Source organism: Procambarus clarkii, chromosome 2 (genome assembly GCF_040958095.1).
Source record: "Procambarus clarkii isolate CNS0578487 chromosome 2, FALCON_Pclarkii_2.0, whole genome shotgun sequence".
In the NCBI taxonomy this organism is placed as follows: Eukaryota; Metazoa; Arthropoda; class Malacostraca; order Decapoda; family Cambaridae; genus Procambarus; species Procambarus clarkii.
In genome coordinates, this window is record NC_091151.1 from 29,927,437 (window position 1) to 29,942,076 (window position 14,640).

At 42.4% G+C, this 14,640-nt stretch overlaps 1 protein-coding gene across 1 annotated transcript; it reads right to left on the reverse strand.

Moving 5' to 3' along the window:
- Nucleotides 1-13,251: 13,251 nt before the first annotated feature.
- LOC138366170 (uro-adherence factor A-like) lies at nt 13,252-14,106 on the reverse strand. The gene has a single exon (XM_069326899.1). The coding sequence runs from the start codon at nt 14,104-14,106 to the stop codon at nt 13,252-13,254; it is 855 nt and encodes a 284-aa protein (XP_069183000.1).
- Between the last annotated feature and the right edge of the window lie 534 nt (nt 14,107-14,640).

The window sequence follows — 14,640 nt, forward strand, 5'->3', positions numbered from 1 at the left end:
TGTGGTGACAACACACCCCCAGTCATGTAAAGTGTCATGCTGTAGTCATATGAACTGTCTCTCCTCAGTCATATAAACTGTCACACACCAGTCATATAAACTGTCACGCTCTTGTCATATAAAATGTCATACACTATTCATATAAACTGTCATGCACCAGTCATATAAACTGTCATGCACCACTCATATAAGCTGTCACGTGCCAGTCATACAAACTGTCACGCACTAGTCACATAAACTGTCACGCACCAGTCACATAAACTGTCACGCACCAGTCACGTAAACTGTCACGCACCAGTCACATAAACTGTCACGCACCAGTCACATAAACTGTCATGCACCAGTCATATAAACTGTCAATTACAATAAACGGGGATGATAACTTTCACTCACTCGGGCCCTCGCAGCCCTGAACCACCGACCCCACGGACTGGAGACAGTCGGATACATAAAACACTGCACCCGGAGTAGGATACATGACACTGTACCCGGAGTAGAATACATAAGACACTAAACCTGGAGTAGGATACATGACACTGTACCTGGAGTAGGATACATAAGACGCTGTACCCGGAGTAGAATACATAAGACACTAAACCTGGAGTAGGATACATGACACTGTACCTGGAGTAGGATATATAAGACACTGAACCTGGAGAAGGATACATAAGACACTGTAGCCGGAGTAGGATACATAAGACACTGTACCCGGAGTAGGATACATAAGAGACTGTACCCGTAGTAGGATACATAAGATACTGTACCTGGAGTAGGATACATAAGACACTGTACCCGTCCCTGGTACTCTACTAGGTCATCACACTCTTACTAATGACAATAAACACAAAATTCACTTGAGTAACTTACGCACTACGACCCACGTCTGTCTTCAGTAGACAGTCATGCGAGACAATCTTTCTTGCAGTGATACAACCCCCAGCAGGACAATGGTTCACAAGTGTCGCAACACCTGAGGTGAGCACTCGCACCACAGGTGTGAGCGCTCACCAGACCTCCTCTCTATGCTCGCGCTGCTACCACATTATTTGATTATCTTCGTCACCCTTGGGTAGGTGCTCAGCGGCACCGCAGCTGCGCAGCGGCATCGCAGCTGCGAGGCAGCTGTCCTCATGCTTTACCTCAAAGGACAAGATACAAGGTGCAAGAAATCCATCTAAGCTAGCCTAAAGATGCATAAAAAAACATTTAATTAATTGTGTGAGCTGCTACTTTTCATAGTTGATACCTGGTTTATGGGGTTCTGGGAGTTCTTCTACTCCCCAAGCCCGGCCCGAGGCCAGGCTTGACTTGTGAGAGTTTGGTCCACTAGGCTGATGCTTGGAGCGCCCAGCAGGCCCACATATCCACCACAGCCCGGTTGGTCCAGCACTCCTTGGAGGAAACAATCTAGTTTCCTCTTGAAGATGTCCACGGTTGTTTACTTACTTGTTGTTTACTTAGTTGTTTACTTAGTATTTCCTAATTTATGCGATGGGGACCATAACGTACAAAGTGAGACGTATTATCCAAGACGACGAGTTTTTTACACTCGCTTCATTTGATCCAGCAACATTTTTGTAAATTATTCACCAAAGTACTGTACAACAAGCAATTCCCAGGAGCACAAGAATATCTAGCCTAGCCCAACACCCTTACCTAACACACCCTAATACACCCTTACTTAACACACCCTAATCTAACACACCCTAACCTAACACACCCTAATAAACCCTCACCTAATTCACCCCTCACCTAACACCCTAATATAAAACACCCTAACCTAACACAACCTAACCTAATACACCCTATTAGTGAACTGAACAGGAGGTAGTGTAGCCCTGTTGCTATAGCTACACAGGGTGAACTGATTGGGAGGTGGTATAGCCCTGTTGTTACAGGTACACAGGCGATTACTTCAGCTTTACAGGTTGAACTGAGCGGGAGGTGGTGTAGCCCTGTTGCTATAGCTACACAGGGTGAACTATTTGAGAGGTGGTGTAGACCTGTTGCTATACGAACACAGAAGACTACTACAGCAACACAAGGTTAGCTGAGCAGGTGTTGTAGCCCGGTTGCTACAGCTACACAGGAGATTACTACAGCTACACAGGGTGAACTGAGCGGGAAGTGGAGTTGCACTGGTGCTAAAGCTGCAAGGGAGATTAGTACAGCTACACAGGGTGAATTAAGCGAGAGGCGGTACATATATTCCTGTTGTTACATCTACATAGGGTTAACTGTTTGGGATGTGATGTTGCCCTGTTGCTACAGATACACAAGAGGGTGAACTGAAGGGGAAGTGGTATAGCCCCGTTGCTACAGCTACACAGATCTACAACGTTCTAAAGGATTCCTTACACAGGTTTTCTGTTGCTTAGGTACTCCCTTATCCAGTGGAGTACCTTCCCTTTCACTCTTGTCTGCATCTCCAGCTTGTGCACTAGTTTCTTATGCACTACTGTGTCAAAGGCTTTCAAACAATCCAAAAATATGCAGTTTGCCCAGTCCTCTCTATCCTGCCTACTTTTTTTTCCCTGGTCATAGAAATGCAATTAAAAAGGTTAGGCTTGATTTACCATTCCTGAACCCATGCTGATATTGTAATACAAAGTTCTTTCGCTCCAGATGTTCCACTGCTTCTTTCGCACAATCTTCTCCATCAGATTGTACTGAATGCAACTTAGGGACACTGACCTGTAGTTCAGTGCCTCCCGTCTATCACCCTTCTAAAATATTGGAACTGCATTAGCTATAATCCAAATTTTTAGCAGTACACCTGTTGAGAGTGGCAGGCACAGAGCTTCTGCTCCTTCCTTTAGTGTCCATGGTGAGAATCCATCTGGGCCTATAGCCTTTGTCACGTCCAAATCTAACAGATGCTTCCTCTACACCACCACTGATAATCACAAACCCTTCTAATTGTGTCTGGTTAGTTATTCCCTCTCTTATTTCAGGGACTTCTCCTTGCTCTGATGTGAAGACCTCCTTGAATTTTTTACTGAGTTCCTCGCACACTTCCTTGTCGTTTGAAGTGAATCTGTCTGTTCAGTTTCATTACCTGTTCATTCACTCTTGTTTTCATTCTAATATGGCTATGCAACATTTTTGTTTGAGTCTTTGCCTTGCTCGCTGTCATTTTCATATTGCCTCTCTGCCTCACTTCTCACCCTCACGTATTCATTCCTGGCGTTCTGGTGTCTTTCTCTGCTCTCTAGTGTCCAGTTATTTCTATAGTTTCTCCACGCCCTTGTACTTAGTTGCTTTGCTAGCTTACATCTTCGACCGGTTAAACCATGGGTTTCTCGTCTGCATTTCATTTTCTCCTTGATGTAGCCCTGTTGCTACAGCTACACAGGGTGAACTAAGTGGGAGGTGGTGTAGCTTGGTAGCAACAGCTACACAGGGTGAACTGAGCGGGAGGAAATGTAGCCCAGTTGCAACATATTCACAGCAGATTACTACAGCTACACAGGATGAACTGAGCGGGAGGTGGTGTAGCCCTGTTGCTACAGGTACACAGGTTTTACTGAGGGGGGGGGGGTGTAGCCCTGTTGCTAAAGTTTCAAAGGAGATAACTACAGGTACTCGGGTTGAACTGAGCGGGAGGTGGTGTAGACCTATTGTTACAGCTACACAGGAGATTACTACAGCTTCACAGGTGAACTGAGTGGGAGGTGGAGTAGCTCTTCTGTTTCACCTACACAGGGTGAACTGAACAGGTGGTGTAGCTCTGTTACTACAGCTACACAGGGTGAACTGAACAATAGGTGATTTAGCTCTGTTGCTACAGCATCGAAGGAGATTACTTTGGCTACACAGGTTCAACTGAGCTGGAAGTGGTAGCTCCCTGGTTCTACATTGGAGAATACAACAGCTACACAGTATGAACAAAGCTAGAGTTGGTGTAGCTCTGTTGCTTCAGCTACAGAGCTGAAGCTACAGGGTATTATTGGCTGAACATATCCGGTAATATTATTATTTGAGTGATTTTGATTACAGGTGTAACAGGTGCAGGCTCTGAGCACGTGTGCAGCAGGTGTCCGTGGTGTTCCTTGTTTTACAATCACTTCTACTTCACAGTGTTTTTTGCTCCACAATCTCTCCTACTTCACAGTGTTCCTTGTATCACAATCACTCCTTCTTCCCAGTATTTCTTATTTCACAGTCTCTCCTACTTCACAGTGTTCCTTCCTTCATAATCACTCCTACTTCAGTGTTCCTTGCTTCACAATCTCTCCTGCTTCAGTGTTCCTTCCTTCACAATATCTCTTACTTCACAGTGTTCCTTGCTTCACAATCTCTCCTACTTCTCAGTGTTCCTTCCTTCACAATCTCTCCTACTTCACAGTGTTCCTTGCTTCACAATCTCTCCAACCTCACAGTCACATTCCGAGGAAGTGTATGCCTCTGACATACACTGTCTCTGAATACATCACGAAGAAGTGTAAGGAGGCAGTAGACAAGTTTATCCCAGCCCAAAAGAAAAGAAATAAAATCAGATGAGAAACCCATGGTTTAGTTAGAGATGTAAGGTAGCTAAGCAACTAAGTAAAATAGCATGGAGAAAGTATAGAAATAACAGTACACTTGAGAGCAGAGAAGAATACCAGAGAGCCAGGAATGAATACGTCAGGGTGAGAAGAATCGCAGAAGGGCAATATGAAAACGGCATAGCAAGCAAGGCAAAGACTCAACCTAAATTGCTGCACAGCTACATCAGGAGAAAAACAACAGTGAAACATTGTTTTTAATGAAACTAAGGATAAGGGCAGACAGATTCACTCCAAACGACAAGGATGTGTGAGAGGAACTCAATAAGAAATTCCAGGAAGTCTTCACAGTAAAGCCAGGAGAAGTTCCAGAGATTAGAGAAGGAATAGTTAACCAGGCACCACTAGAAGAGTTTGAAATTGCCAGGGGGAGATGTAAGGAAGCTTTTAGTAGAGTTGGATGTGACAAAGGCTATAGGCCCGGATGGAATATCGCCAACAATACTAAAGGAAGGAGCAGAAGCACTGTGCCTTCCACTCTCCATGGTGTATAAGAAATCACTGATAACAGGTGAACTGCCAAATATTTGATAGATGGCAAACCTAGTCCAGATATTCAAGAAGAGGGATAGACAAAAGGCTATGAACTACAAGCTATCCCTAATTTCTATACCATGCAAGTTAATGGAGAAGATTGTGTGAAAAAAGCTAGAGGATCATCTGGAGCGAAGGAACGCTGTAACACAACACCAACATGGTTTTAGGGATGGCCCGTCATACCTCACAGGACTAATTGAATTCTACGATCAGGCAACAAGAATCAGGCAAGAAAGAGAGGGGTGGGCAGATTGCATATTTTTGGATTGCCAGAAAGTCTTCGACACAGTACGACACCAGAGACTAGTGCGAAAACTGGAGATGCAAGCAGGAGTGAATGGGAAGGTACTCCATTGGATAAGGGAGTACCTATGCAACAGAAGACAGCGAGTCACTGTGAGGGGTGAGGCCTCAGACTATAGAGGAGTCACCATTGGAGTCGGGCAGGGTTCAGTCCTTGGACCTTTTCTGTTTCTGATATATGTAAATGATCTCCCAGAGGGTATAGAATCGTTCCTCTCATTGTTTGCTGATGATGCGAAAATTATGAGCAGGATTAAAACAAAGTATGATATTAGGAGGCTACAGGATGACCTAGACAGACTGAATGAATAGTCCAACAAATGGCTACTAAAGTTAAATCCGAGTAAATGCAAGGTAATGAAACTAGACGGTGGAAACAAGACGCCAGACACAGGATACCGAATGGGAGATGAAGTACTTCATGAAACGGACAGAGAGAAAGATATAGGTGTTGATATCACACCAAACCTGTCTCCTGAAGCACACATAAAAAGTACTACTTCTGCGGCATACAGAGGCTGGATAACTTCAGAACTGTCTTCACGAACCTGTGTAAAGAATCATTCAGAAACTTGTACTCTAAATATGTAAGAATAATCCTGAGTATGCGGCCCCAGCATGGAGCCCGTACCTTGTCAAGCACAAGACGAAGCTGGAAAAAATTTAGAGGTATGTCACTAGGCAATTCCCAGAACAAAGAGGCATGAGTTACGAGGAAAGGCTGCGTGAGATACACCACACGACACTGGAAGACAGAAGAGTAAGGGAAGATATGATCACCACCTACAAAAATATCAGAGGAATTGCCAGGATAGATAAGGATAAACTTTTGAATACGGGTGGTACGCGATCAAGGGAACACAGGTGGAGACTGAGTACCCAAATGAGGCAAATAGAAAGAACTTTTTCAGTGTCAGAGTAGTTAACAGGTGGAATGCATTAGGCAGTTATGTGTTGGAGGCTGACTCCATACACAGTTTCAAATGTAGATATAATAGAGTCCAGTAGGCTTAAGAACCTGTACACAAGAGTCAGAGCTAACCCCCGCAAGCACAACTAGGTGAGTACAACTAGGTGCCCCGGACACTGCCTCGGACATGGACTGACTCTAACATACACTGACTGACATATACTAACTGACATGAACTGCCTCTGAAAACATTCCCTTTGACATACACGGCCTCGAACACGGTGACAAACACTTTCTCTGACATACACAGTTTCTGACATACACTGTGTCTGGCATACACTGCCACGGACATACACTGTCTCTGGCATACACTGCCACGGACATACACTGTCTCTGGCATACACTGCCACGGACATACACTGTCTCTGACATACACTGCCTCGGACATACACTGTCTCTGGCATACACTGCCTCGGACCTATGTGGGAACCGACCTGTGAGATTTATATTTATTTAATTTATATGAATTTATATTTACGTTAATTTATATACTTCGATAGCAATTTGTATAATGATAAGTGGACTGTATTTCTGCAATAATCTCATAATCTCACAAATCGATCCTCTACACATTAGGGGGGTTTATATTATTTATATATATATATATGCAGCCAATCAAATTACAGTATTAACTACATACATTGAAAAGGTTCCTTATCTTATAGTACAGCAGGCCTTAGTCCAAACAGGTATAACTAGGATGTAGACACCAAATTATCCTCTTTGAGGTAGCTTCCATCACCCAGTAACTGGTGCACAAAGTCTTGCTTCCTCGTCTTGACCTGTCAAAAGGGCGCTAGCTGTAAAGCCAGATACCTATATATGACAAGCTATGTCAGAGAAAATACTGTACATGCAACAATGAAGACCTGGCTTAATTACCTTTAGTTTGAGGCTATCTCGTGCTCTAACCGGCTAACCCTACCCAATGACATTAATGGCCACTAATGATAGATAATGGGTTTCGGAAAGAACACTTAACTTGATTTGTTGACAGCGTGTTGAAGATGGTACACCTTTGGTTTCCATAACACTACGTCCAAGTAAAATTAACAGGAGCCGTATTTGCTCCTGTGAGCCTCTGGTCTCAGTATCAACAATGGCAATGTCTAACACTCCATACTGTTGACGCTACTGGCCGACATTGTCCAGATATGATAGGAGCCGAATTTGCTCCACACGTCTCGGAGGTGACACAACAATGGCTGCCCTCCTTCCCCACTGACGCCTGGCTTACATTGTCCAGATTTCAGAAAGTGATAGAAGGGTCACATTTACTCTACTTTAATATTGATAATTAAGTTAATTTATATAAGATGTTTTTATGACGGTAAAGTCCAAAGACTAATGTATTTAAGAATAATTCCCACCATAATAGGTGGAGAATATAATAATATGTGGTGATGATATTCCGTTTTCTATAGACGGTAATTCCAGTATAAGTTACGTTTTCTATAGGTTAACTTGTTTATACAACACAGCTACAATTATCTGTATGTATGATATATTAAATGGTGTCGGATTTTCCGACATAATTCCCCAGGGGCTGCTCACGGGTCGAAGTCCTATTTAGAACAGACGAACACCGATACTCCTCCTTCGAATTATTAGATTAATTTGATGTTAGTAGTTAGTAATCACACATTTGTGTGTCTGATCGTACAGGACGGATGTCCCGTACTAGAGCTGCAGGGGTTAGAAGTCTAATGCGATTTCATTTCCCTGTCAACTCTTGAAAGGCTAATATTCAAGCCTAATTACATATTATTTAACCCAGAAGACTGGATGTGATCAAGTACTACAGTCAAGTATGATTCAGGGACTGCAGTGAGATCAGTGACATTAGATATAACTTGAAGTTTCTTCAGGTAACTGGTCACTGATATATAAACACTGAGGCCCATGGAATACATCTTGATTAAATAATAAATGTATCAAATCAGTCATCAGATTTATTGGGGTTTAATTTAGTTAATTGATTCAGAAGATTGAATAGCTCATCATTAAAGTAAAGTATGGTTCTGAGACTGCAGTGGGTTCAGTGACATTGGTCGCAGTGACGTGTAGCTGTTTTAGGCTACTGTTCACTGATTTGCCACTGAGGCCTCATGAAATCATCTTCAGCTTCAAATGATGATACTAACATCAACCTCTGTTGTATAGTCAGCTGTAATCTCCTTAGTATAATGCTACTGGAGAAATATAATCAGCTGACAAATTTAGATTTCTACTGGTATTGTGTATCTGCAGGCATAGGTCTCCTCAGGCTTGATACTGGGCCTGAGAGTAATTTACCTCCTGCAGAGTTTAACATGGTTATACCCTGATATTTAGTAGGGCTACCGATGAATCGATGACAATAGTCTGTCCCCACAAGGAGAGCTATTTGGCATTTGATTTGCACAAATTTACCTGCAGCTGCTTGATAATAGCTTTCCAGGTCAGCATAATCAACTTGAGATTGTTGTGACAAATCTTCACATTTCTTGATCTGTCTTGTTAAGTGGCCTTTAAGACCTGCAAGGGTTCTTTTCATTCTCCCTGCATTATCCATACTGGCTAGTTGGTGAAGCCTTGTGGGGCTTGTACTTGGGCTGCTCATAATACTGAACAAGCACTGATGGTAGCCTAGGGTAAATTCTGCACTCGCTAGGCTGTAATCCTACCTCTACTAGAGGTTAGCACTTAAAATTAATACACATTATATATATATACAATCATACACACTAATGATTTGAGTGACAAACCAGTGTCACTGGAAGTACCTTTAGGTTAGCTCCTCTATATCACCCTAGGATGGTAGAGACACTAATTAATCACTCAAAGGTGTAATGATCATAAGTAAATTATTATATATACAACTCAATTCGAGTTGATAAAAATTACACCCAAAATAGGGTCTGGACCATTCATTAATGGTGTTAGGTTGATCAATATAGTACAACTGACTATGGTAATAATGGGACTAGGATGAGCAATAATAGTTCAACTAGTCATTGGTAATATTCTACCCTGTTGTGGGTTGGCAATTAGTAAATATTATACTGTGATCACTAGTGCAATATATATTAAATAATTCTCTATTTTGGAGAAATAATATATACAATTATTGATAATAGCCTCTTAATTAGCCTCTATGAAACTTCTAATATTATCTAGAAGTATTAAATATTATTAGTGACCTCCCGAAATAAAGTCCACAAAATTCGTGGATAATCTCTCGCGAAATTTAACACCACGAAATCCGTGAACAATATCGCGAAGACATTGTCACTAATTTGGCTGGCTTCAATATTAGCACTGTCATTTCACAGAATAACACGCCACCAAATATCTGTGGGTGTCCATGAAACCGCTGACGAAGCTGATCTGAACTGAGCGGGGCTCGTGAACTCGCACGAGTCAACGCCGCCGTCATTGACTGCTGGCTTTGTTTAAATAACACTGCACTAGTATATTTAATGAATCCACTGGTTAACTGGTTCATCCGGTACTAAGATGACCAAATGTGGGTTCATAGGATCAAATAATCCGTCATCCGGTTCAAAGATGACCAAATATTGTGGGAACCGACCTGTGAGATTTATATTTATTTAATTTATATGAATTTATATAGAATTTATATTTACGTTAATTTATATACTTCGATAGCAATTTGTATAATGATAAGTGGACTGTATTTCTGCAATAATGTCATAATCTCACAAATCGATCCTCTACACATTAGGGGGGTTTATATTATTTATATATATATATATATATGCAGCCAATCAAATTACAGTATTAACTACATACATTGAAAAGGTTCCTTATCTTATAGTACAGCAGGCCTTAGTCCAAACAGGTATAACTAGGATGTAGACACCAAATTATCCTCTTTGAGGTAGCCTCCATCACCCAGTAACTGGTGCACAAAGTCTTGCTTCCTCGTCTTGACCTGTCAAAAGGGCGCTAGCTGTAAAGCCAGATACCTATATATGACAAGCTATGTCAGAGAAAATACTGTACATGGAACAATGAAGACCTGGCTTAATTACCTTTAGTTTGAGGCTATCTCGTGCTCTAACTGGCTAACCCTACCCAATGACATTAATGGCCACTAATGATAGATAATGGGTTTCGGAAAGAACACTTAACTTGATTTGTTGACAGCGTGTTGAAGATGGTACACCTTTGGTTTCCATAACACTACGTCCAAGTAAAATTAACAGGAGCCGTATTTGCTCCTGTGAGCCTCTGGTCTCAGTATCAACAATGGCAATGTCTAACACTCCATACTATTGACGCTACTGGCCAACATTGTCCAGATATGATAGGAGCCGAATTTGCTCCACACGTCTCGGACTTGACACAACAATGGCTGCCCTCCTTCCCCACTGACGCCTGGCTTACATTGTCCAGATTTCAGAAAGTGATAGAAGGGTCACATTTACTCTACTTTAATATTGATAATTAAGTTAATTTATATAAGATGTTTTTATGATGGTAAAGTCCAAAGACTAATGTATTTAAGAATAATTCCCACCATAAAAGGTGGAGAATATAATAGTATGTGGTGATGATATCCCGTTTTCTATAGACGGTAATTCCACTACAAGGTACGTTTTCTATGGGTTAACTTGTTTATACAACACAGCTACAATTATCTGTATGTATGATATATTAAATGGTGTCGGATTTTCCGACAACATACACTGTCTCGGACATACACTGCCTCGGACATACACTGTCTCTGGCATACACTGCCTCGGACATACACTGTCTCTGGCATACACTGCCTCGGACATACACTGCCTCGAACATACACTGTCTCTGGCATACACTGCCTCGAACATACACTGTCTCTTACATACACTGCCTTGGACATACACTGTCTCTGACATACACTGTCTCTGACATACACTGCCTCGAACATACACTGTCTCTGACATACACTGCCTCGGACATACACTGTCCCTGACATACACTGCAATGAACATACACTGTCTCTGACATACACTGCCACGGACATACACTGTCTCTGACATACACTGCCACGGACATACACTGTCTCTGACATACACTGCCACGGACATACACTGTCTCTGACATACACTGCCACGGACATACACTGTCTCTGACATACACTGCCACGGACATACACTGTCTCTGACATACACTGCCTCGGACATACACTGTCCCTGACATACACTGCCTCGGACATACACTTACCCTGACATACACTGCCTCGGACATACACTGTCACTGACATACAGTGCCTCGGACATTCACTGTCCCTGACATACACTGCCCTGGACAAACACTGACCCTGACATACACTGCCTCGGACATACAGGGCATCGACCATGCACTGTCTGTGATATACAATGCCTCAAACATACACTGCCTCTGACATACACTGTCTGTGACATACAATGCCTCAAACATACACTGCCTCTGACATACACTGCCTCGGACATACACTGTCACTGACATGCACTGCCCCTGACATACACTGCCGCGGACATACACTGTATCTGACATACAGTGCCTCAAACATACACTGACGCTGACATACACTGCCTCGGACATACGGGGAATTGATAGGGTGGACAAAGACAAACTCTTTAGCACGGGTGGAACACGAACAAGAGGACACACGTGGAAACTTAGTTCCCAGATGAGACACTGAGACGTTAGAAAGAACTTTTTCAGTGTCTGGGTAGTTAACAAACGGTATGCATTAATGTGTTGTGGTAGAGGCTGACACCATACACAGTTTCAAATATAGATATGATAGAGTCTAATGCTCTCAGGAACCTGTACACCAGTTGATTGACAGTTGAAAGGCGGGACCAAAGAGCCAGACCTCAACCCCCGCAAACACAACTAGGTGAGTACAGGGGCTGGGTGAAAGAGTGGACAGCGCTCTAGACTTGTGGACCTAGGGACCGGGGTTCGATCCCCGCACGCGGCGGAGACAGATAGGCAGAGTTTTCTTAACCCTGACGCACCTGTTACCTAGCAGTATATAGGTACCTGGAAATTACACAGCTGCTACGAGTTGCTTCCTGTGTGTGTGTGTGTGTGTGTGTGTGTGTGTGTGTGTGTGTGTGTGTGTGTGTGTGTGTGTGTGTGTGTGTACTCACCTAGTTGTGCTTGCGGGGATTGAGCTCTGGCTCTTTGGTCCCGCCTCTCAACCGTCAATCAATAGGTGTACAGATTCCTGAGCCTATTGGGCTCTATCATATCTACACTTGAAACTGTGTATGGAGTCAGCCTCCACCACATCACTTCCTAATGCATTCCATTTGTCAACCACTCTGACACTAAAAAAGTTCTTTCTAATATCTCTGTGGCTCATTTGGGCACTAAGTTTCCACCTGTGTCCCCTAGTGCGTGTGCCCCTTGTGTTAAATAACCTGTCTTTATCAACCCTGTCGATTCCCTTGAGAATCTTGAATGTGGTGATCATGTCCCCCCTAACTCTTCTGTCTTCCAACGATGTGAGGTTTAACTCCCGTAGTCTCTCCTCGTAGCTCATACCTCTCAGCTCGGGTACTAGTCTGGTGGCAATTCTTTGAACCTTTTCCAGTTTAGTCTTATGCTTGATTAGATATGGACTCCGTGATGGAGTGCATATCAGAGTGTGTGTGTGTGTGTGTGTGTGTGTGTGTGTGTGTGTGTGTGTGTGTGTGTGTGTGTGTGTGTGTGTGTGTGTATGTTTAGACGAAATTTTTTTTTTAGCAGTTAGTAACAGTTGATTGATTGGCAGTTGCGAGGCGGGCCGAAAGAGTTGAGCTCAACCCCCGCAACTACAACTAGGTGAATACAACTAGGTGAATACACTGTCGCTGACATACACTGCCTCGGACATACACTGTCTCTGGCATACACTGCGTCTGACATACACTACCACTGACACACTGTCTCTGAAATATACTGTCTCTGACATATACTGTCTTTGACATATACTGTCTCTGACATATACTGTCGCTGACATATACTGTCTCTGACATATACTGTCGTTGACATACTCTGTCTCTGACATATACTGTCTCTGACATATACTGTCTCTGACATATACTGTCTCTGACATAAACTGTCTCTGACATATACTGTCTCTGACATACTTTGTCTCTGACATATACTGTCACTGACATATACTGACTCTGACATATACTGTCTCTGACATATACTGTCTCTGACACATACTGTCTGTGACATATACTTTCTCTGACATAAACTGTCTCTGACATTCTCTGTCTCTGACATAAACTGTCTCTGACATATACTGTCACTGACATAAACTGTCGCTGACATAAACTGTCCCTGACATATACTGCCACTGACATAAACTGTCTCTGACATATACTGACTCTGACATATACTGTAACTGACATGAACTGTCGCTGACATAAACTGTCTCTGACATAAACTGCCTTTGACATATACTGTCTCTGATATAAACTGTCTCTGACATATACTGTTTCTGACATATACTGTCTCTGACATATACTGTGTGACATAAACTGTTGCTGACATAACTATCTCAGACATAAACTGTCTCTGACATATACTGTCTCTGACATATACTGTCTCTGACATATACTGTCGCTGACATATACTGTGTGTGACATAAACTGTTGCTGACATAACTGTCTCAGACATAAACTGTCCCTGACATATACTGTCTCTGCCATATACTGTCTCTGACATAAACTGTCCCTGACATATACTGTCTCTGCCATATACTGTCTCTGACATAAACTGTCTCTGACATACAGTGATTCAAACATTCACGTCCTCTGACATTCACTGACTCAAAAATACATTGTCTTTGACATATACTGTCTCTGACATATACTGTCTCTAACACATACTGTCTCTGCCATATACTGTCTCTGACATACTCTGTCTCTGACATATACTGTCTCTGACATATACTGTCTCAGACATAAACTGTCTCTGATATAAACTGTCTCTGATATAAACTGTCTCTGACATAAACTCTCTGACATATACTGTCTCTGACATAAACTGTCCCTGACATACAGTGATTCAAACATTCACTTCCTCTGACATTCACTGATTAAAAAATACATTGTCTCTGACATATATTGTCTCTGACATATATTGTCTCTGACATATATTGTCTCTGACATATATTGTCTCTGACATATACTGTCTCTGACATATATTGTCTCTGACATATATTGTCTCTGACATATATTGTCGCTGACATATACTGTCTCTGACATATACTGTCTCTGACATATATTGTCTCTGACATATATTGTC